Source organism: Tachypleus tridentatus, chromosome 4, assembly GCF_004210375.1.
Source record: "Tachypleus tridentatus isolate NWPU-2018 chromosome 4, ASM421037v1, whole genome shotgun sequence".
NCBI lineage: Eukaryota > Metazoa > Arthropoda > Merostomata > Xiphosura > Limulidae > Tachypleus > Tachypleus tridentatus.
Genome location: NC_134828.1, coordinates 6,704,133 through 6,731,145, shown reverse-complemented (window position 1 = coordinate 6,731,145; position 27,013 = coordinate 6,704,133). Strand labels below are relative to the sequence as shown.

General features: G+C 31.0%; 1 protein-coding gene across 3 annotated transcripts in view; it reads right to left on the bottom strand.

Annotated features, from left to right (window-relative positions):
* Positions 1-27,013, bottom strand: part of mmm (missing minor mitochondria) — a 98,424-nt gene that overhangs the window by 58,969 nt on the left and 12,442 nt on the right. For all 3 annotated transcript variants that reach the window (XR_013027030.1, XM_076496927.1, XM_076496928.1), the window contains exons 4-10: positions 22,445-22,588; positions 19,973-20,128; positions 18,613-18,770; positions 18,044-18,155; positions 11,571-11,649; positions 9,327-9,451; positions 4,409-4,576 (exon numbers count right to left, since the gene is read on the bottom strand). Coding sequence is in view for 2 of the 3 variants with exons in the window: in XM_076496927.1 (XP_076353042.1) it covers positions 4,409-4,576; positions 9,327-9,451; positions 11,571-11,649; positions 18,044-18,155; positions 18,613-18,770; positions 19,973-20,128; positions 22,445-22,588 (942 nt within the window). In the remaining variant the exon portion in view is untranslated. The remainder of the gene's footprint in view (positions 1-4,408; positions 4,577-9,326; positions 9,452-11,570; positions 11,650-18,043; positions 18,156-18,612; positions 18,771-19,972; positions 20,129-22,444; positions 22,589-27,013) is intronic.

The following is a 27,013-nucleotide window of genomic DNA, read 5'->3' as shown; positions in this document are numbered from 1 at the left end:
TTAGTCAGGTTGGTTATACTTCCTCAAAGGTTATTTCGAAACTGATTGATTAAATCTCATATTACACCAAGCTAACCCAGTGCTACTCAGATGACAATCATTATCATTCAAACACAAGGATAACTGTAACTTAAAGATATCACCCTATCTACCCATAAAGGACAATAGTGTTGACCCTCAGTGCCACAGTCAAATATAGGCTGATGTAATATGCAAGAAATTAGTGAAAACAAAAACAACCAGAAAAAACTAACTAACAGCTTTTTTTAAACCATAAGTTTTATGAAACCCATACCTTTTTAGAAGAAATAAAAAGTTCTACATGAAGAAAAAATTAGTAAACACAAAGTGTGCTTGTATATTACATAGAAAAATAGTAAAAACACAGTGTGCTTCTATATTACATAGGAAAATAGTAAAAACACAGTGTGCTTGTATATTACATAGGAAAATAGTAAAAACACAGTGTGCTTGTATATTACATAGGAAAGTAGTAAAAACACAGTGTGCTTGTATATTACATAGGAAAATAGTAAAAACACAGTGTGCTTGTATGTTACATAAAAAGTAGTAAATATACAGTGTACTTGTATATTACATAAGAAAGTAGTAAACACACAGTGTACTTGTATATTACATAAAAAAGTAGTAGATACACAGTGTACTTGTATATTACATAAGAAAGTAGTAGATAGACAGCGTGCTTGTATATTACATAAGAAAATAGTAAACATACAGTGTACTTGTATATTACATAAGAAAGTAGTAAACACACAGTCTACTTGTATATTACACAAGAAAGTAGTAAACACACAGTCTACTTGTATATTACACAAGAAAGTAGTAAACACACAGTGTACTTGTATATTTACACAGAGAGTAGTAGTAGTAAACACACAGTGTACTTTGTATATTACATAAGAAAGTAGTAAACACACAGTGTACTTGTATATTACACAAGAAAGTAGTAAACACACAGTCTACTTGTATATTACATAAGAAAGTAGTAAACACACAGTCTACTTGTATATTACACAAGAAAGTAGTAAACACACAGTCTACTTGTATATTACACAAGAAAGTAATAAACACACAGTCTACTTGTATATTACACAAGAAAGTAGTAAACACACAGTGTACTTGTATATTACATAAGAAAGTAGTATATAGACAGTGTACTTGTATATTACATAAGAAAGTAGTAAACACACAGTATATTACACAAGAAAGTAGTAAACACACAGTCTACTTGTATATTACATAAGAAAGTAGTAAACACACAGTCTACTTGTATATTACACAAGAAAGTTGTAAACACACAGTGTACTTGTATATTACACAAGAAAGTAGTAAACACACAGTGTACTTGTATATTACACAAGAAAGTAGTAAACACACAGTGTACTTGTATATTACATAAGAAAGTAGTAAACACACAGTCTACTTGTATATTACATAAGAAAGTAGTAAACACACAGTCTACTTGTATATTACACAAGAAAGTTGTAAACACACAGTGTACTTGTATATTACATAAGAAAGTAGTAAACACACAGTCTACTTGTATATTACACAAGAAAGTAGTAAACACACAGTGTACTTGTATATTACATAAGAAAGTAGTAAACACACAGTCTACTTGTATATTACAAAAGAAAGTAGTAAACACACAGTCTACTTGTATATTACACAAGAAAGTAGTAAACACACAGTGTACTTGTATATTACATAAGAAAGTAGTAAACACACAGTGTACTTGTATATTACACAAGAAAGTAGTAAACACACAGTCTACTTGTATATTACATAAGAAAGTAGTAAACACACAGTCTACTTGTATATTACACAAGAAAGTAGTAAACACACAGTCTACTTGTATATTACACAAGAAAGTAGTAAACACACAGTCTACTTGTATATTACACAAGAAAGTAGTAAACACACAGTGTACTTGTATATTACATAAGAAAGTATAAACACACAGTATATTACATAAGAAAGTAGTATATACACAGTGTACTTGTATATTACACAAGAAAGTAGTAAACACACAGTCTACTTGTATATTACATAAGAAAGTAGTAAACACACAGTCTACTTGTATATTACACAAGAAAGTAGTAAACACACAGTGTACTTGTATATTACATAAGAAAGTAGTAAACACACAGTCTACTTGTATATTACATAAGAAAGTAGTAAACACACACAGTAGTAAACACACAGTTTGTATATTACATAAGAAAGTAGTAAACACACAGTCTACTTGTATATTACAAAAGAAAGTAGTAAACACACAGTCTACTTGTATATTACACAAGAAAGTAGTAAACACACAGTCTACTTGTATATTACATAAGAAAGTAGTTAACATACAGTGTACTTGTATATTACATAAGAAAGTAGTAAACACACAGTCTACTTGTATATTACATAAGAAAGTAGTAAACACACAGGGTACTTGTATATTACACAAGAAAGTAGTAAACACACAGTCTACTTGTATATTACACAAGAAAGTAGTAAACACACAGTGTACTTGTATATTACACAAGAAAGTAGTAAACACACAGTCTACTTGTATATTACACAAGAAAGTAGTAAACACACAGTATACTTGTATATTACACAAGAAAGTAGTAAACACACAGTCTACTTGTATATTACATAAGAAAGTGGTAAACACACAGTGTACTTGTATATTTGTATATTACATAAGAAAGTAGTAAACACACAGTCTACTTGTATATTACACAAGAAAGTAGTAAACACACAGTCTACTTGTATATTACATAAGAAAGTGGTAAACACACAATGTACTTGTATATTACATAAGAAAGTAGTAAACACACAGTCTACTTGTATATTACACAAGAAAGTAGTAAACACACAGTGTACTTGTATATTACACAAGAAAGTAGTAAACACACAGTCTACTTGTATATTACACAAGAAAGTAGTAAACACACAGTATACTTGTATATTACACAAGAAAGTAGTAAACACACAGTCTACTTGTATATTACATAAGAAAGTGGTAAACACACAGTGTACTTGTATATTACATAAGAAAGTAGTAAACACACAGTCTACTTGTATATTACACAAGAAAGTAGTAAACACACAGTCTACTTGTATATTACATAAGAAAGTGGTAAACACACAATGTACTTGTATATTACATAAGAAAGTAGTAAACACACAGTCTACTTGTATATTACATAAGAAAGTAGTAATATACAGTGTACTTGTATATTACATAAGAAAGTAGTAGATACACAGTGTACTTGTATATTACATAAGAAAGTAGTAGATACACAGTGTACTTGTATATTACATAAGAAAGTAGTAGATACACAGTGTACTTGTATATTACATAAGAAAGTGGTAAACACACACTTGGTACATACACTACTTAGAAATTCATCTAAGAAAATAATTACCAATACTTATTACTATAGTTCAGTAAAACTTATACTGACGATCAAAGTCTATTAAATGATTAGTTGGGTATCCTTACTATTACCAATATTTTCAAATCATATTCCTTATAACATGTTATGAGATTCAGACAGTTTAGGAGACTTAGGTTAGTCCTAAAATCATACATTAATCAAGCATAAAATAACTTATATAAGAGTATGTATTTTTTTTGCATTTAATTTATTATAAATATTATAAACCAAAACTATTAATGCATGTAATGAAATAGAAATCTTGATAATTATTGAAATTAGTTTCAAGTACTCAAAGCTGACATGAATATCATAAGCAATAATATCACTGAAAGTAAATATAAATAAAATAAGAGTATGACATTATATTACAAAAACCCCAGTCAACTGTTAATATGATCTATAAGTGTATATCAGTAACAGATATTAACTGAAGCAAAACAAAAACAAGACAATAAAAACCAAAAGCCTTTTTGTTATAATCTCTATATATATCCCTTCCCAAACAATGGCAAGCTACTTTTAAATATGACCTCATAGCTTGTATGTTCACCCTCAATTAGTTCAATATCAAAAAGCCAAACGCATACAACTGTTAAGTTAATAAACTATTGCAACTATAGCTAGTGAAAAGGCAGGCATCCAAAATTTGACTTATACTTTAACTATTTAGCATGGATGTGAAAGTGTGGTAAATTATCCTCATGATTACCATGTAGTAATTATTACCTATCAAACACAAAATAAATGGACCTATTTTTACTTCAAATTGTCAAAATATCGTCTATGTGGTTAGAGAAGAGAAATACATTCCATAAACAGATCATTACAGGTTTAAAGAACAAGAGAATTATCCAGTCCAACACTGGATACTGGTTTATTCATTTGTGATATATTCAAATATCATGATGTTCTGTAATTAGCTCACAGCAATAACTCAATTGTATACTTACAACCTTTTTGCTACATTTTTCTGTTTGCACATGTTGTTTAAGAATATCATTATATGGAGTTAAATCCCACAAAACAAGCTGACCACTTATAGTACCACCAACAACCAGTTCTGGTATAGTAGGGTTGAAAGCAAACGTCTTGATATCTTCTGGAGCTTCAAGCAAAAGCTACAACATCAACAGATATTGAAAGTGTCATGATACAGAAATGATTTGAAACATGTGATTGTAATCACTTTACTCTTAAAGTTTCAATTTTAATATAAAATATACTCTTCTAAAATCTAAGTAATATCTGAATATAGTTTAACAGCAATACTACACGTACTCTCTAAATAAACAAATAATGAGGAAATGGTGTAAAATTAAATTGTTGGATATTTACTCTGGAGATCAGTTTTACTAACAACATAATATTATCTACATTTTAAATCCACAAGAAATAAACTGATGAAGGTATTGTTTGTTTGAGATAGCATGAGACATATTTTGCAATGATCCCTTACATTTTCAAGTATTTTAGGTGGTAATAGGTAAGTATGTGAGTAGGAGTCTTTGAATAAGTTTTTACTTGTTCAATCATTTTAATAGACTTGTAACATTAATCATCTAATGAAGTTTTTAATGGGTTTTAATATTTAAGATGAATAATTATAGTGATTATTAACTGTTAAACGTGCACAACTGTTTCAATTTCATATCATCATTATGATTTACATTCTTACATTTAGCTCTCTTCACAAGTTATATTTATGGTAAGTTTCCCTACATAACATTTTATGAATCATACATTGTGAGGTTCAATTGTTGTTTACAATAGTGAGATTGTTACATTGTATTTCTGGAAATTTCTGAGTTTATCTTTGGTTTAATTGAGTGTCAGGACATCAGAATATCTACAGGGTGTTTGGAAAGTCACTGTGCAGTTTTGTAATCATATTTTATTCGGTCTATTTCAAACCAGCAACTGATAGCGGTGTTTAGAAATAAAATAAGAAGGATCCAGGCCTGTATTGATGCCAACGGGGTCACTTTCAACATTGTTTATAAATTTCATTCATATTTACGTCCTGTATTCCATATTGAAACATGTCTATTAATAAATGTATAAGTGTACAGTGACTTTCCAAACACCCTGTAGTATTGTGTGGAATGTTATAAATCTATCTTGGTTGAAATATACATCAAAAATCATTATTTAGAGTTCTAGACAGTGTGATTGTGAATTTCACAATAAAGAGTGTATAGTGACCATTTTTAAAAAGACATTATCAGACTGTATTATATTTACAGAATAAAGAAAAATAATTCATCTTTTTAATTGTGTTCTAAAATGACTGTACCAGCTTTGGCAGTCTTTGACAAAAAAGCATGGTGATTTCAAACTGTGGATAGAACTGAAATAATCTAGAATGTAACAAACATTTATTTCATTTCATAATTATTTTTAAAACAAATGGGCTGTGTTACTGTTTGTTTAGAGTCGACATTTATTGCCAACAAGAATCCTTCCTTACAAAAGCTGACATTAAGAATAATGATAATGTTTCTTAATACAGATAAAGTAATATTTAAAATCATATGTTCAACAAGAATTTGCCCACTGAATTGCTTTTAGACCAGGCAAATATTCAATGTAGGATTTTTCAAGTTACCACAATCTAATATTTAGCTGTAGATAAAAAACAGAAACAATCGTGGATATACTGTTTCACCTGGGAAAGTTAAAGAGCTCTTATTATAAGAAGAATGTTAGAACTATAATGCCTGTGTTCTTTGTGATAAATCATTACTAAAACTGGTCTGTTGTTTGGTTTTGTCTAATTCAAAACATATTAATATTTTTAATTATATATTAACTGACTTAGTGTAGTGTAATAATCAAGTAATTTGATCTTCAACTGAAATTAAAACATGTGATTAGTTTACAAGCCAGCCTACAATAAAGACACATACAGATAATAAGAAATCATTATCACCAGTCAAATCACACTGTCTTCTCAAGTCCCTTTAGACATGACCTCACTTCTTTATAAACTAAATATAACAAAACATGTCAAATATATGATTAATGGTGTGTCCAGTTCTAATACAAATCAATAACTAACATAGCACATATCAATAACAGCATTACCAAAGGTTAACATTTTCTTACATTGAAAATCTATTTCCGATACCTACTTGTCTTCATTCATAAAAACTTATCTCAGTCCTAATTTGACCTCTAAATATTCCTAAAAATATTTTTGCCAGAAGTGAACCAGCCTTTAGATGTCATCAGTTTTACACCACTTTTGGATGTGTATATATAAAGTGACTACTTTCAACCAATAGTATTGTACAACCCATACTGGAACAGTTAGCTTTCTCTATATAAAGTGACTACTTTCAACCAATACTATTGTACGACCCACACGGAACAGTTAGCTTTCTCTATATAAAGTGACTACTTTCAACCAATAGTATTGTACGACCTATACTGGAACAGTTAGCTTTCTCTATATAAAGTGACTACTTTCAACCAATAGTATTGTACGACCCATACTGGAACAGTTAGCTTTCTCTATATAAAGTGACTACTTTCAACCAATAGTATTGTACGACCTATACTGGAACAGTTAGCTTTCTCTATATAAAGTGACTACTTTCAACCAATAGTATTGTACGACCCATACTGGAACAGTTAGCTTTCTCTATATAAAGTGACTACTTTCAACCAATAGTATTGTACAACCCATACTGGAACAGTTAGCTTTCTCTATATAAAGTGACTACTTTCAACCAATAGTATTGTACGACCCATACTGGAACAGTTAGCTTTCTCTATATAAAGTGACTACTTTCAACCAATAGTATTGTACAACCCATACTGGAACAGTTAGCTTTCTCTATATAAAGTGACTACTTTCAACCAATAGTATTGTACGACCCATACTGGAACAGTTAGCTTTCTCTATATAAAGTGACTACTTTCAACCAATAGTATTGTATGACCCATACTGGAACAGTTAGCTTTCTCTACTATTTCCACTCCATTCTCACTTTTAGGCATACAAATATCAAACTAAGTAGAAAACAACCACTCAGAATAAATGTGTGTGTGCTATGTGATACCGATGAAGCACACTAGTGAAGTAGTTTACTACTTCTGAAACACAGCCGTGTAGTACTGTATTACTTCTAGAACACATCTGTGAAGTACTGTACTACTTCTAGAACACATCTGTGAAGTACTGTATTACTTCTAGAACACATCTGTGAAGTACTGTATTACTTCTAGAACACACCAGTGGAGTACTGTACTACTTCTGAAACACAGCCGTGTAGTACTGTATTACTTCTGAAACACAGCCGTGTAGTACTGTATTACTTCTGAAACACAGCCGTGTAGTACTGTATTACTTCTAGAACACATCTGTGAAGTACTGTATTACTTCTAGAACACACCAGTGGAGTTCTGCACTACTTGTAAAACACCCCTGTGGAATACTGCACAACTTCTGAAACACATCTGTGGAGTATTGTACTACTTGTAAAACATACCTGTGGAGTACTGCACTACTTCTGGAACACATCTGTGGAGTATTGTACTACTTGTAAAACATACCTGTGGAGTATTGTACTACTTCTGGAACACATCTGTGGAGTACTGTACTACTTCTGGAACACATCTGTGGAGTACTGTACTACTTGTAAAACATACCTGTGGAGTATTGTACTACTTCTGGAACACATCTGTGGAGTACTGTACTACTTGTAAAACATACCTGTGGAGTATTGTACTACTTGTAAAACATACCTGTGGAGTATTGTACTACTTCTGGAACACATCTGTGGAGTACTGTACTACTTGTAAAACATACCTGTGGAGTATTGTACTACTTCTGGAACACATCTGTGGAGTATTGTACTACTTGTAAAACATACCTGTGGAGTATTGTACTACTTCTGGAACACATCTGTGGAGTATTGTACTACTTGTAAAACATACCTGTGGAGTACTGCACTACTTCTAGACACACAAGTAGAGTACTGTACTACTTCTAAAACACCCCTGTGGAGTACTGTACTACTTCCAGAACACACATGTGAAGTACTATACTACTTCTGAAACATACCAGTGGAGTACTACACTACTTCTAGACACACAAGTAGAGTACTGTACTACTTCTAAAACACCCCTGTGGAGTACTGTACTACTTCCAGAACACACATGTGAAGTACTATACTACTTCTGAAACATACCAGTGGAGTACTGCACTACTTCTAAAACACCCCTGTGGAGTATTGCACTGCTTCTGGAATACATCTGTGGAGTACTGTACTACTTCCAGAACACACATGTGGAGTACTATGCTACTTCTGAAACATACCAGTGGAGTACTGCACTACTTCTAGAAGTAATCATCTCACTGAAATACCAATACTAATACCAGTAGAAGCTAATCATGTCACTAAAATACCAATACCAATATTAACAGAATCTCCACATCTCATTGGAGTACTAATACTAACAGAAGCTAAACATTTCACTGATGTACTAATACTAATACTAATAGAAGCTAATCATCTAACTGAATTACCAATACTAATACTAATACTAATAGAAGCTAAACATTTCACTGATGTACTAATACTAATAGAAGCTAATCATCTCACTGAATTACCAATACTAATACTAATACTAATAGAAGCTAATTACCTCACTGAAGTACTAATACTAATACAAGTTAATTATGTCACTGAAGTACCAATACTAATACTAATAGAAGCTAATCATCATAATAAAGTACCAATACTAATACTAATAGACACTAATCATCTCACTGAAGTACTAATACTAATAGAAGCTAATAACCTAACTGAAGTACCAATACTAATACTAATAAAAGCTTATACTTTAATAACTACATTATACCTGGGGATTTATTGGGTCCATAAAATTCCAAACAAGGATGACAGAAGGCTGGAGAGTAAGATGAGACATATTATTTATTCTTTCATCTAATGAGCAGTTCTCTGCTATGGAAACAGCAACAATACCTATGAATAGAGATGTTTCTGTTTAAAACAATGTATATATAATTAAATATTGCTGTACTGTGTAAAGTACTCACTTCAAAATGATTGGTATTTTAATATCCTTAGCTGATCAATTATGACTGTGACAGAAAGCAACAACTGACCATTGCTGTGAAGGGACAAAGGTCATAAGATGATGCTGTTAGCAGAACAAAGAAGCAAGTTTACCTGTTGAGTTCTGTCACACTTTTTTTGAGCCAGTTCCAATATGAGACTGCCAAGTAAAAACATACTTTTAAAGTCATAATGTTTAGTTCAACAGAAGTCTATCTTGAGAATGCTGTAGAATATAGCACAGCCTGTTGTATAGGTTTATATTTCCTTGTTTGTTTGTCAAGTAATGAAGACTATTTTTAACAACTTCATCAGTCTCGTTGTTTCATACACACTAACAGCTCTTCAACGGTATATTACTATTTATTTTATCACAGAATCTCCTGTTACTAGAGGAGAGTTGTTGAGAAATCAGTTTTACTTGAATATACCATGCATATTTATTTCCAAGGAGAACACTGAAGGCTGCCTTCTTTGAAATGTTCTGTCTTATAGATCATTTATCAATACTACTGTGTGTATATATGTATATATTTTTTAGTAAAAAGGTTTACCAAATCCCCAAGAATAAGTCTATCCATGACAGCATTGAACTTGCTGATGACTCAAATCTGCCATAATGCACTGCTACATTAGCTCTTGGAAATAAAATAAATTGGAACTAACCCTTTTGTGAAAATTGTAAGAAATGACTCAAATCTGCCATAATACACTGCTACATTAGCTCTTGGAAATAAAATAAATTGGAACTAACCCTTTTGTGAAAATTGTAAGAAATGACTCAAATCTGCCATAATACACTGCTACATTAGCTCTTGGAAATAAAATAAATTAGAACTAACCCTTTTGTGAAAATTGTAAGAAATGACTCAAATTTGCCATAATACACTGCTACATTAGCTCTTGGAAATAAAATAAATTAGAACTAACCCTATTGTGAAAATTGTTATAAATGACTCAAATTTGCCATAATACACTGCTACATTAGCTCTTGGAAATAAAATAAATTGGAACTAACCCTTTTGTGAAAATTGTAAGAAATCTTAAATAATAAGTTGAAGGAAGATGAAAGCAGATGTTATCATCTTCAAAATTAACCATAATTTGTTTTAAAGCAATTATAACAGGAAGTAAAGATCATTATATTTATAAAAGAAAAGTGCATGATGTAACAGTAGTATACTGGTGGTATAAGCAGAGTTTACACTAAGAAACTAAAAACGATAAATAACAACTGTTCAAGTAATAGAGAAGATCACTGAGAAACCATAGGCAGAAATAGCAAAGAATAAGAAAAACTATAAATAAATAACACATGGAAAAACTAAACATGTAACTCTAAGTAAATAAATTCACCATTCATCTTCAGATGCCAACTGATACAGTTATAACTAAACATGTAACTCTAAGTATATAAATTCACCATTCATCTTCAGATGCCAACTGATACAGTTATAACTAAACATGTAACTCTAAGTATATAAATTCACCATTCAACTTTGGATGCCAACTGATACAGTTATAACTAAACATGTAACTCTGAGTAAATAAATTCACCATTCATCTTCAGGTGCCAACTGATACAGTTATAACTAAACATGTAACTCTAAGTAAATAAATTCACCATTCATCTTCAAATGCCAACTGATACAGTTATAACTAAACATGTAACTCTAAGTAAATAAATTCACCATTCATCTTCGGATGCCAACTGATACAGTTATAACTAAACATGTAACTCTAAGTAAATAAATTCAACATTCATCTTCGGATGCCAACTGATACAGTTATAACTAAACATGTAACTCTAAGTAAACAAATTCACCATTCAACTTTGGATGCCAACTGATACAGTTATAACTAAACATGTAACTCTAAGTAAATAAATTCACCATTCATCTTAAGATGCCAACTGATACAGTTATAACTAAACATGTAACTCTAAGTAAATAAATTCACCATTCAACTTCGGATGCCAACTGATACAGTTATAACTAAACATGTAACTCTAAGTAAATAAATTCACCATTCAACTTCGGATGCCAGCTGATACAGTTCACTTTCTTTCTCTTACTAAACTTCAAGTCTGTGAAGGACTGGAATTCCTTTTATAAAATAGAAAGATAGATCAGTTTATATTATGTATGGTTTCTTGAAAATAGAAAGAGAGATCAGGTTATATTATGTATGGTTTCTTCTAGAATATTAGTTTTGAAAACTTTTATTAATATCTTCTTCAAAATTAATTACTTTATGAGCAAACAGTTTTTAGTTAAGATTCGTTTCCTAAAATCAATCATATTTTATGTCATCATGCTACTGTATCAAATGTAGCTTTGTCACATGCTGTACCAGTGTAGCTTTACATCTGGTATGATTGCCAAAAGATTTGTAGATTTGCATATTCTAAACCATTTTAACATAACACAATTATTAACACACACATATGTCAAAGATTCAAATCCATTTTAACATAACACAATCAATGACACATACACACGTCAAAGATTCAAATCTACTTTAAAATAACACAATCAATAACACATACAAACGTCAAAGATTCAAATCCACTTTAAGATAACACAATCAATAACATATACAAACATCAAAGATTCAAATCGACTTTGAGATAACACATACAAATGTGAAAGATTCAAAATCATTTTAACATGACATAATCAAGAACATATACACGTATCAAAGATTCAAAACTATTTTAACATAGGCATAATGTGACAAGGTTTAGTGCCTTACTTTTGTTATTAAATAAAATAATTAACACATTATAGTAAGTATGACTGATGAATGAAATAAGATATGAGACATCATCTAAGTGGGTGCCTACTGTCTAAAGTACACAGATGATTCTTACAATATATGATACAATAAATCTTGTTTGAGTTTTAACACTGATTGTTTCTATCAATAAATGAGTTTAATAGTATGACAAGCATGATCACTGTTTCTTCATATATATAAATATCTTACATTTCTTATTCATTAAATGCTGTATCTTCACTAACAGATATTCAATGAACTCAAAACACAAACTTTCCAGTCTTCACATTTAAAAGGTCATTATGTAACCTTGGTGACTTATGTCATGATAACTTAGATAAAACTAGGAATACATTGAAGCTATACAATTCTTAAACTATTGTTGCTTATATAATAACTGATGTTTTTCACTTATATAAAATATTGGTAAGCAATTTTGTTACAAAGGAAGTCATGTTTTAATTTCATGTAATATTTAATATAGATAAAATCTGACCTTTTCTAATATATGTAGTGAAAATTAATTAAATACACTTAAATGAAGTTAAATAAGTAAATAAAATCTTGAGGAAGAACTGCATTAGAAACAGCAAATCCTAACTTCTAATTAATTATATTATAACCATAAATTACTAATAATTATTTTTAGTTAAAAATAAGGTCATTTAACAACTTGGCACTACTTTATGCAGATGCACACCTTAAGCCACATATAAAAGCAGGACAGTCACAGTAAACTATCACTTTACTGATGTTGTGTTAATTAGTACCTCTTCCACATTGGTAGCAGGAATGCTAACTTTAAGAGGTAAGTTACTTTCCTTATTGTTTGTTTTTTATCTTTTTATGTTTATCTTTAAATTATTCTTATTTTAACTTGGGAGAGCAGTCACCTTCCTACAACTCTCTGCAAGCAATGAAGGGTGATACAGATGTGGGCTTGAGCACCCACATCTCACTCTTAGTGAATTGGAGGTTAAGACTGATAGCTGGTGTATCCCCACCATAATGTGGGTCCTATTTCAGCAGTCACCTCCAAAACCTAGGATACATTTTATAATTCCACACTGTAGCTTGTACCTTAGGATGTTTTTTTTTTTAAATGCAGTGTATTTTGTTTAATTTTAATGTGTTTTGTTTTAGTTTAAAAATTTATGGTTATAATTTATATATATATACATATACATACACACATACAAACATATCTCAAATGAGAGAAGAAATGAGTGGTGTATTATCAGTTTTATCCAGGCCAAATTCTTTACAGTAGGTGCCTATGACTTGTTAAGAGTAAATATTCCAACAATAAAAACACGGCACACAAGCCATATATTTTAGAATAATACACTAAAAATAAGTCAAACATGTGTACCAAACATTTTTACACTATTGGTTATAACAGTTATATCCAGATAATTTTCTTTCTTGTCATAGGCAGGTTCAGTTTCTTTAGACCACCCTTTGGCAAGACATGTTATTCTCCTATATCTCTGTTATTACAATACAAACTATGAAACTCACTTTAGAAATTGCTGCTAAACTGGTATTCACTCAGTCTGACTTCACTTTTTCCCTTTTACTTTCACTAACTTAACTTATTGCCTTTATATATTGCTTGACTAAGGCCCAGAATCTTCTAATCATTAAGAGACATTATAATGTAACAATACACAGCTCAGGCACTGAGAAAAACTCTGAAAGTAAGAGTAATGGGGCATCCACTCACAATAATTTAACTATACAAATGAGTTGTAAACAGTTATGTAATCACACCTGCAATGAATTATCATTTCTAAAAGTACTGAATTTAGCCATAACACTTTTAACTGTTTAAACCATAGCTCTTGTATTAACTTCAAATGAAACAGCAGTGTATATTTAACATGTGTAATGCATATACTGTTATGTCCAAACCATAGCTCTTGTATTAACTTCAAATGAAACAGCAGTGTATATTTAACATGTGTAATGCATTTACTGTTATGTCCAAACCATAGCTCTTGTATTAACTTCAAATGAAACAGCAGTGTATATTTAACATGTGTAACACATTTACTGTTATGTCCAAACCATAGCTCTTGTATTAACTTCAAATGAAACAGCAGTGTATATTTAACATGTGTAACACATTTACTGTTATGTCCAAACCATAGCTCTTGTATTAACTTCAAATGAAACAGCAGTGTATATTTAACATGTGAAACACATTTACTGTTATGTCCAAACCATAGCTCTTGTATTAACTTCAAATGAAACAGCAGTGTATATTTAACATGTATAACACATTTACTGTTATGTCCAAACCATAGCTCTTGTATTAACTTCAAATGAAACAGCAGTGTATATTTAACATGTGTAACACATTTACTGTTATGTCCAAACCATAGCTCTTGTATTAACTTCAAATGAAACAGCAGTGTATAATCAGTGATGACGAGAACCCACTTGTTGAGAATTTTCTCAGCCCAAACGAGCCGTTTTTGCATATAAAAAACAGCAGTGTATATTTAACATGTGTAACGCATTTACTGTTATGTCCAAACCATAGCTCTTGTATTAACTTCAAATGAAACAGCAGTGTATATTTAACATGTGTAACGCATTTACTGTCATGTCCAAACCATAGCTCTTGTATTAACTTCAAATGAAACAGCAGTGTATATTTAACATGTGTAACACATTTACTGTTATGTCCAAACCATAGCTCTTGTATTAACTTCAAATGAAACAGCAGTGTATATTTAACATGTGTAACACACTTACTGTTATGTCCAAACCATAGCTCTTGTATTAACTTCAAATGAAACAGCAGTGTATATTTAACATGTGTGATGCATTTACTGTTATGTCCAAACCATAGCTCTTGTATTAACTTCAAATGAAACAGCAGTGTATATTTAACATGTATAACACATTTACTGTTATGTCCAAACCATAGCTCTTGTAGTAACTTCAAATGAAACAGCAGTGTATATTTAACATGTGTAACACATTTACTGTTATGTCCAAACCATAGCTCTTGTATTAACTTCAAATGAAACAGCAGTGTATATTTAACATGTGTAACACATTTACTGTTATGTCCAAACCATAGCTCTTGTATTAACTTCAAATGAAACAGCAGTGTATATTTAACATGTGTAACACATTTACTGTTATGTCCAAACCATAGCTCTTGTATTAACTTCAAATGAAACAGCAGTGTATATTTAACATGTGTAACACATTTACTGTTATGTCCAGACCATAGCTCTTGTATTAACTTCAAATGAAACAGCAGTGTATATTTAACATGTGTAACACATTTACTGTTATGTCCAAACCATAGCTCTTGTATTAACTTCAAATGAAACAGCAGTGTATATTTAACATGTGTAACACATTTACTGTTATGTCCAAACCATAGCTCTTGTATTAACTTCAAATGAAACAGCAGTGTATATTTAACATGTATAACATATTTACTGTTATGTCCAAACCATAGCTCTTGTATTAACTTCAAATGAAACAGCAGTGTATATTTAACATGTGTAACACATTTACTGTTATGTCCAAACCATAGCTCTTGTATTAACTTCAAATGAAACAGCAGTGTATATTTAACATGTGTAACACATTTACTGTTATGTCCAAACCATAGCTCTTGTATTAACTTCAAATGAAACAGCAGTGTATATTTAACATGTGTAACACATTTACTGTTATGTCCAAACCATAGCTCTTGTATTAACTTCAAATGAAACAGCAGTGTATATTTAACATGTGTAACACATTTACTGTTATGTCCAAACCATAGCTCTTGTATTAACTTCAAATGAAACAGCAGTGTATATTTAACATGTGTAACACATTTACTGTTATGTCCAAACCATAGCTCTTGTATTAACTTCAAATGAAACAGCAGTGTATATTTAACATGTGTAACACATTTACTGTTATGTCCAAACCATAGCTCTTGTATTAACTTCAAATGAAACAGCAGTGTATATTTAACATGTGTAACACATTTACTGTTATGTCCAAACCATAGCTCTTGTATTAACTTCAAATGAAACAGCAGTGTATATTTAACATGTGTAACACATTTACTGTTATGTCCAAACCATAGCTCTTGTATTAACTTCAAATGAAACAGCAGTGTATATTTAACATGTGTAACACATTTACTGTTATGTCCAAACCATAGCTCTTGTATTAACTTCAAATGAAACAGCAGTGTATATTTAACATGTATAACATATTTACTGTTATGTCCAAACCATAGCTCTTGTATTAACTTCAAATGAAACATCAGTGTATATTTAACATGTGTAACACATTTACTGTTATGTCCAAACCATAGCTCTTGTATTAACTTCAAATGAAACAGCAGTGTATATTTAACATGTGTAACACATTTACTGTTATGTCCAAACCATAGCTCTTGTATTAACTTCAAATGAAACAGCAGTGTATATTTAACATGTGTAACACATTTACTGTTATGTCCAAACCATAGCTCTTGTATTAACTTCAAATGAAACAGTAGTGTATATTTAACATGTGTAACACATTTACTGTTATGTCCAAACCATAGCTCTTGTATTAACTTCAAATGAAACAGCAGTGTATATTTAACATGTGTAACACATTTACTGTTATGTCCAAACCATAGCTCTTGTATTAACTTCAAATGAAACAGCAGTGTATATTTAACATGTGTAACACATTTACTGTTATGTCCAAACCATAGCTCTTGTATTAACTTCAAATGAAATAGCAGTGTATATTTAACATGTGTAACACATTTACTGTTATGTCCAAACCATAGCTCTTGTATTAACTTCAAATGAAACAGCAGTGTATATTTAACATGTGTAACACATTTACTGTTATGTCCAAACCATAGCTCTTGTATTAACTTCAAATGAAACAGCAGTGTATATTTAACATGTGTAACACATTTACTGTTATGTCCAAACCATAGCTCTTGTATTAACTTCAAATGAAACAGCAGTGTATATTTAACATGTGTAACACATTTACTGTTATGTCCAAACCATAGCTCTTGTATTAACTTCAAATGAAACAGCAGTGTATATTTAACATGTGTAACACATTTACTGTTATGTCCAAACCATAGCTCTTGTATTAACTTCAAATGAAACAGCAGTGTATATTTAACATGTGTAACACATTTACTGTTATGTCTAAACCATAGCTCTTGTATTAACTTCAAATGAAACAGCAGTGTATATTTAACATGTGTAACACATTTACTGTTATGTCCAAACCGTAGCTCTTGTATTAACTTCAAATGAAACAGCAGTGTATATTTAACATGTGTAACACATTTACTGTTATGTCCAAACCATAGCTCTTGTATTAACTTCAAATGAAACAGCAGTGTATATTTAACATGTGTAATGCATTTACTGTTATGTCTGAGCCCTTCTTACCTTGAATTACAATTTTATTTCTCTGTTGTGATTTTTAATATTAGGTATGTATGCAAAACTTCATATAAAATTACTTTATATTGTTCTGTACAGCAATTACAATAAGTTAGATGTTATTTATAAATCATGAGTATGTCTTGTTACAAGCTATATGCAATTGCAATATTTAAAACCTGTCGGACAGCTAAATAGAGGCAGTTATATTGTTCCAAAACAACAGCAACTTTACATTGCATTCTGAAAAATAAATAAATATATATATAAGCACACACAATACACTAACTTTCATGTGGTTTTCTTGTGTAGAAGAAAGTCCTATATCATCATCACCAAGAGTCAACCAGTCATTCACAAAAACATCACCTACTTCGTTCTGAAGTAATGCTTCTTCAAACCTGTTAAAAATTCACACTTGAGAATCCACAACTGTTTCACATCACGTTATAAAATTATTTATTTAAAATATATATAAAATAATATTTATTCACATTTTCTTTTGATTATTAAAGTTTGTTCAAAATTACTTCTCTGCTTAATAATAGTTAAAAATTATAACAAAAAAACAAGGTAAAAAATAAATGAAGCTTTAAAGTATAACTTTTATATTATTTTTTAAAATAAACATGAAGATAAAACTATTCATTACTTGTTTATCATCTTTTCAGTGCTGAAATAGAGGTACATAAACCGTATTCACTAGAAATAATTACTTCTTATTTTCTTTCATTTCAATTTCCCTGTGATGTTAAAATAAAACATTTCTAAACAATCACTTATGCATGATCATTATAATACTAAATATAGCACTTATCATGTCACATGACAAAAGATATACATACAATATTCACTCACAAAGGAAACACATGTTCACAGAATTCTTTCATTCCTGCTGAGATAAGTATGTCTTCAACTAGTGATTCTTTAAAATACTGAGGTTGATACTGTACAGATTTACGTTTTGTATGAGGAATAGTCGTTTGAGAACTTTTGTCTTCGACATAAATTTTAGCCTGCAATAAAAAACACAAAATAAATAATAAGACAGAGAATTGTGGAATTTCACACAAAGCTAATTGAGGGCTAGCCTTACCAAATTATGAGGAAATAGACAAGAGAGAAGATTTGGCTACTCTAATCAGAGAATAGATTTTGAAGTTGTTTTTAGAATGTACTCACAACTCCAGAATTCAAAATATATCAAATAATTATTTAATATCTTTATTATTCGTGGTAAAGAGACACAAACTATTGAATCTCAAGTACACAGTTTGGCAAGCAAACCACTAAACCTTACTTGGTTCATATGAAAGAAAATATTTGAATCATTGATAAATTGTTGGTTAATGGAATAACAAAAATCAACATACATAAAAAATTTTTCTTATATAATAAAATATAACTCTGTTGAATAAACAAGACTGTTTAGTGTAAGAGTTATTATTTAGTTTTCATAACAAGAGTATTAAAAGCTGTTTATTTTTAAAGTAATTGTTATGTCAGCTTTCATTACGAGTTTCACATTGTGTTGGTAGTTTAATTATTGTACTGTGATATTTTAACATTGTTAATGTCCTCTTACTTGAAGCATCTAAGGCTTTATCATTATGTTTGACTTCATTGTTAGTAGAGGGCTAAATATTTCTAGTTTTTTGTGTTGCATGTTATAAATGCATGCAGGCATAGAGAGCAAGTTAAGTAAATTAGTGAAAGTGAAGTTAGACTACATGATTCTTAGTTTAGTTGTAATAGGTGATTTATAAAGTGAGAGTAACACAGTTTGTATTGTAACAACAGAGATAGAGAATCTTGTCAGTTGGATTCCAAAGTAATTAAACCACTCTGTGTAGACGTTTCGGGAAAGAGGGAATTATTTAAAGCTCTAGATTTAACTGTGGTAAGAAATAGTGTAACAAATTCTTGTACATTCTTTTGACGTCTTTTAAATATATATTATTTCAAAAACAAGTGGATTGTGTGCTGTTTGTTTATTGTTGAAATTTATCACCAACTTATCAGAGACACTTACTGTAAAGAATTTGGTCCTATATAGAATTCTAACATACTCTGTCTTATGTCCAACTACATAGCAATTTGTTTGTTTTCTTACACTAAACCAATCATGAAAACTATATATTTTTACCACAGAAAATATAAAATAATTTCTTACAAATAACAGATTTTTAAACACTAAACAGATTATTTGTTTTCCTACCTCAATACCAATGTCAGTCTGCAAATGACTGATAAATTCTGCTTCTTGTTGGCACGATTTGCATTCAGCATAACAGTCCTTGTTATCAACAGCACTTTTGTCTGTCAAAGTAATAGGTGTCTCTGACCTCTTTAACCTCTTTGTAATAACAGTGATCTACAGTCATCAGAAATAAAATATTTTTCAATTTTATACTTTAGAAATTATGTGTCTCAACTAGGCAGCTATTTGATACCACAGGCAATACTTGATTCTAGCTTTACCTAAGTATTTAATGGTATGATATTTATATATGAGAAATTTTTATTTATAAATTTATTTTGCAATTTATGTGAAGTTGGAAAAATCCAGTTCCCAAATCTTTGTAAAGAATTTTCTTTATTTGTTTTTCTGTGGTAATAATTAAGCAGTATTTTACTGTTATTACTGATGTATTTATAATATTTTCTTTATTTGTTTTTCTGTGGTAATAATTAAATAGATAAAGTTATTACTGATGTGTTTATGATATTTTCTTTATTTGTTTTTCTGTGGTAATAATTAAATACATAAAATTATTACTGATGTATTTATGATATTTTCTTTATTTGTGTTTCTGTGGTAATAATTAAACAGATAAAGTTATTACTGATGTATTTATGATATTTTATTTGTTTTTCTGTGGTAATAATTAAACAGATAAAGTTATTACTGATGTATTTATAATGTTTTCTTTATTTGATTTTCTGTGGTAATAATTAAACAGATAAAGTTATTACTGATGTATTTATAATATTTTCTTTATTTGTTTTTCTGTGGTAATAATTAAACAGATAAAGTTATTACTGATGTATTTATAATATTTTCTTTATTTGTTTTTCTGTGGTAATAATTAAACAGATAAAGTTATTACTGATGTATTTATAATATTTTCTTTATTTGTTTTCTGTGGTAATAATTAAACAGATAAAGTTATTACTGATGTATTTATAATATTTTCTTTATTTGTTTTTCTGTGGTGATAATTAAACAGATAAAGTTATTACTGATGTATTTATAATATTTTCTTTATTTGTTTTTCTGTGGTAATAATTAAACAGATAAAGTTATTACTGATGTATTTATAATATTTTCTTTATTTGTTTTTCTGTGGTAATAATTAAACAGATAAAGTTATTACTGATGTGTTTATGATATTTTATTTGTTTTTCTGTGGTGATAATTAAACAGATAAAGTTATTACTGATGTATTTATAATATTTTCTTTATTTGTTTTTCTGTGGTAATAATTAAACAGATAAAGTTATTACTGATGTATTTATGATATTTTCTTTATTTTACAAAAACTGATATAAGTAGCCAGCTGTATTAACAAAGATTTTTCCAGCAACATTTGTTTTATTTACACATTAATTATGTGCCAATACAATAAAGAATCTGAAAATAACAATAAAAATTGTTTTGACTCTTTAAACCCATAAATGTTTGCAAGATGATGTCCTAATAATTACCAACATACCTTATAAAAGTTCCATGTTAATTATGAAAGGTAGATAATAACATAATTTGCATTATATTTCAGCCAAAAAAAATAATTCTTATCAGATGCTGTCACCACATGATTAGTAAATCAAATGTTTTGGCTGGATGCCGGTAGTATCCACTCAAGATTAATGAGTTAAGATTGCCCAAAATGATTTACTTAACTATTCTGTAAGTTATGAATTTTCTGATGTTAATGCCCAGAATTACTGATATAGTTCATACATAAATAGCTTTATTCATCTGCTTCAGGTTGAAGTTTGATTTGTTTACCTATTTGTTTTCTATCCTTATTACATAAGATTAAAATACTATATTTTAAAAACAAGCAGCATATAAGCTTTATTTAATCTCTCTTTAAACATAACAACACTTTATTAAGCTACACAGAAATGCCAATTTTTTTATCTTAATAGCAACGATATTTTTAAACAAAAAACTGATAAAGACAAATAAAAATGTATGTACGTTATTACACTCATAATTCCAGACTGATTTAAAATCAACTATTCAGTATGATTTTTGTCTATGTTTGATAAACAGAGCTCAATCTATAATATGAAATCATAGATAAATGAAAATTTCATTATTAAATTTCAATTTTTATAAAAAAATAGACCTTTTGATTAAAGTTATATTTGACCAAAGCCAGTTTTGCTCAAAATAATTAAGTGGACACTCATCACACGACACACGTACAAGTGGCCTACTGTTCATGACTCACAACACACGTACAAGTGGCCTACTGTTCATGACTCACGACACACGTACAAGTGGCCTACTGTTCATGACTCACAACACACGTACAAGTGGCCAACTGTTCATGACACACAACACACATACAAGTGGCCTACTGTTCATGACTCACAACACACGTACAAGTGGCCTACTGTTCATGACTCACGACACACGCACAAGTGGCCTACTGTTCATGACTCACGACACACGTACAAGTGGCCTACTGTTCATGACTCTTTCCTCTTCTATTTCTTTTTCACTGCCCAATGATACCCATGGCTTAGAAACAGGTGGTGAATAGTCAGTTAAAAGTTCAGGCTTGAGAGAAGTAACATCTTCATGAATGGAGGATTCTGTCTATTTATTTAAATAAAGACAGCATGAGCAGCAAAAAATGCAATGGAATACAAAACTATACTTTAAATATTTACAACTTCAAGGCATTTCAATACATATGGCTAAACTGACGGTGAATAACAATTGATACAAATATTCTCTATCTCACTTTGTCTCTATATATAAACTATAATTGGTATGTTTGTATATAGTTAACACACCTACATTTTATAAATCTGTTACTTACACAACAGCTGAAAGTCACTTCCTTGTCTAATCAGCTTAATATAGGCTTAATGTTATAGTGAAAGAACATGGTAGGAAAGACCACAATATGTGGAAAATAGTGAAAAAAATGTTTCAAAATAGGTAAAACAAGCATCTGTGACAAAAACTTAGAACTTATGTGTAGTGTCCTTCATCAGGCAGTTTCAACCATGTTATAAACAAAAAAAGGCTTAGACAGATTCATTGAGGGATTAGAATATAGAGATTCTGAATTACATACATGGAGCACATTAACAAAAAGTACTGCTATAAGAAAACATTGTTAGAGGAGTTCTATAAACAATTTTAAAATTGGAAAAAAAGTATGAAAGAGATATCACAGTGAGTTGAATTTGACCAACTGTATGTTGGTCTGAAATCACAAATTTTAAAATAAAATGTAGAGCTTTTACATTATTATAAATCATATCATGTTGCTTATTATTCATCTATGTTTAGTGATGATTATATTTCATCTTTCATGGACTTAAATTTGGTTCAAAGCCATGTGTTAGTTTGCACTTAATACTCTAACTTCCCTATCTGGTTTAGTCCTAACATACTGTCATGAGGGCCCAGTTCACTCTCCTATAACTCTGTGTTATAAATTACAAAATTACTTTTGTCACATTGTAAGAACAGGCTAGTAATTACACCTTCCAGAGTTATAACTATATTCTCAGTGTGCTATTAAGTATTTAGTAAATTTGACTAATGTTAAGATCAGAATACATTGTACATTAATATAAGGTTCAAAGAGCTAACGTAATGTTGATTAGTAATTTAAATTTCAGTGTCTTGAATGAGATTTAAATGTGTGAAGAACTGAGTTGATCAGTGGTGACTGAGATTTCAGTGTCTGAAGAACTGAAGTGTTGAGTGGTGAATGAGATTTAAATGTGTGAAAAACTGAGTTGATCAGTGGTGAGTGAGATTTCAGTGTCTGAAGAACTGATGTGTTGAGTGGTGAATGAGATTTAAATGTGTGAAGATCTGAGTTGATCAGTGGTGACTGAGATTTCAGTGTCTGAAGAAATGAGGTGTTGAGTAGTCAATGAGATTTAAATGTGTGAAGAACTGAGTTGATCAGTGGTGACTGAGATTTCAGTGTCTGAAGAACTGAGGTGTTGAGTAGTCAATGAGAGTTAAATGTGTGAAAAACTGAGTTGATCAGTGATGACTGAGATTTCAGTGTCTGAAGAACTGAGGTGTTGAGTAGTCAATGAGATTTAAATGTGTGAAGATCTGAGTTGATCAGTGGTGACTGAGATTTCAGTGTCTGAAGAACTGAGGTGTTGAGTAGTCAATGAGATTTAAATGTGTGAAGAACTGAGTTGATCAGTGGTGACTGAGATTTCAGTGTCTGAAGGACTGAGGTGTTGAGTAGTCAATGAGATTTAAATGTGTGAAGAACTGAGTTGATCAGTGGTGACTGAGATTTCAGTGTCTGAAGAACTGAGGTGTTGAGTAGTCAATGAGATTTAAATGTGTGAAGAACTGAGTTGATCAGTGATGACTGAGATTTCAGTGTCTGAAGAACTGAGGTGTTGAGTAGTCAATGAGATTTAAATGTGTGAAGAACTGAGTTGATCAGTGGTGACTGAGATTTCAGTGTCTGAAGGACTGAGGTGTTGAGTAGTCAATGAGATTTAAATGTGTGAAGAACTGAGTTGATCAGTGGTGACTGAGATTTCAGTGTCTGAAGAACTGAGGTGTTGAGTAGTCAATGAGATTTAAATGTGTGAAGATCTGAGTTGATCAGTGGTGACTGAGATTTCAGTGTCTGAAGAACTGAGGTGTTGAGTAGTCAATGAGATTTAAATGTGTGAAGAACTGAGTTGATCAGTGGTGACTGAGATTTCAGTGTCTGAAGGACTGAGGTGTTGAGTAGTCAATGAGATTTAAATGTGTGAAGATCTGAGTTGATCAGTGGTGACTGAGATTTCAGTGTCTGAAGAAATGAGGTGTTGAGTAGTCAATGAGATTTAAATGTGTGAAGAACTGAGTTGATCAGTGGTGACTGAGATTTCAGTGTCTGATGGACTGAGGTGATGAGATTTAAATGTGTGAAAAACTGAGATGATCAGTGTTTGAAGAACTAAGGTGTTGAGAAATCTCATAATGTGTGTTGTGGAGGGAAGAGATGTTAGAGGACATTTTAGGAGCTGTGGATTGTCTCTATTACAATTATTGTAAAAATCATAGAAGCATAGAGATTCTCTTTTGTTCCCATTCAATTGGACTAAAAACATTTTCCCAATCTAACACTAAGCAGTAAAATGTTATGCATTAATAATTAACAGAATACCAAAATTACTTTTTACTACAAACACCTGTAAGTCTGTCTGAGCCATTCACTTGAACACTGATATTTTTGCCCAGTAACTTACACCAAACAAGATGTGAAATCAGATGTATCTTTTCATAGTTGTTTACAGTTTTATTGTCAGAGAAAAATGGGAACTTTTGGGGCATAAAGACAGGAAGACATTCATTCCCCCGTTATACATCATTCATCAAAGAAAGACTGATTGAGTGATGTTAATGACTAAGTTAGTCAGGTCTGTTAATAACCAAAGAAATTTCTATAAAAAGAAGTAGGAACAAGAACTATAAGACAAGGAGATTTAAAGAACACAAAGACAAAAAGTCCGACGGACCACACAGAAGTGCTAATCTGGAATGAAAGCAGAGTGGGAAAATAGAAGGAATGAAACAGCACAGATAAAAATAACAGTTGAAAAATATAAGCTAAGTGTGTAAATGGAAAAGTGATAAGTAATGGAACTTGGCACTGTACAGCCCACAATGAAAGATGCAATTTCAAAAATCTAGGCAAAAAAGATGGTTTGTGATGAACTGTAGGACAGGAAAGACTATAATCCCTTAGAGCAGGCCAAAGCAGTATTTGTACCACATATGGATCTAAACCTCCGTGGAAGAAGAAGGAATATGATGGAAGCTACAAGTGAAAGTGCAGCCCTTTAAGTAATGGCCTGGACAAAGTCATGCATGGAAACAGGCTGTAGCTACAGATGGATAACGCATGCTGGAGTTTGGCTGATGGGAAGTGTCAAAAATAAAGAAACAGAAAGGGAGGCACTTCAAAATCTGATGCAGCAGTAGACATCACCTATAAGCCAACCAATATGTAACCAGCAACATAAAAGTACATGGAATGGTCTGAAGTATGGCAAGTACACATGCAAAGAGACAAATAAGAGGATACACATAGAGATATTGACTGCTTCTTCCAGAGGATGAGGAACAGGAAACCAAAATTTGTGGAAGTGGTGTACTAAAAATAGTGGCAACAGACTTCCAAATCCACAGGGCACACAAAATCCAAAAACTGGTAGACCCAAAAACTAAACCATAAGGAGAATCCTATAGCAACAGGATAACCGATTTGTGACCACATTCAAGGCACCTGGATTATGACATGCCAAATGATGGGATAGCAATGGGACAACACAGAAAATCTAATGTGAGAAAACAGAGATATGTCAACCAAACACCTGGTGATGTACAAGATAAATAGCACTGTCAGAGTGAACTATCACCAACTCGCCCTAGGAGCCCACAGAAAGTGAGAAAAAGCTCAACTAAATGCAAGAGGTTCCAAAATTAATATGGAGAGAGGAAACCAATATCCCTAAACCTCCAGAGTGTCAAGACACAATCCCCAACCTGAAAACAAAGCATCCATAGCAGGTGAGATTCCAGAGAAGAAGGAGGAAGAAAAATATCCACAGTATTATTGTTCCAATTTTACAAACAGTCAAAATTGGTGTGTAAGAGAGAAGGAATAGTAAGAGGTTTGTCTAATGGATCCAAAACAAGGCTCAAGTGGTCAATCAAAACCCACTGGTAATAGCACATGGGGCATGACCAAGAGAAATTAGGGCTTTGGGAGAAATCCAGGTCCTCAAAAGAGAGAGAGTTTCTCATCCAGTAGGAGAAAATGAGATACTGCAGGCAAACTTCCAGAGCTCACAACAGAAGTGCAGCAAGTAAATCTTAATAGAACAGGGAGTGAAGAAACACACCGAGATAAATCAAAACATTGAGTGGGTGTGAGAAAAACTGCTTCACTTTAGCAAGCCATGATACTGCCTTGGAGAAGAAATTGAGGACAGAGGACTAAATTGTTTTCTGAAGAAGCAAGAAGTAGCCATA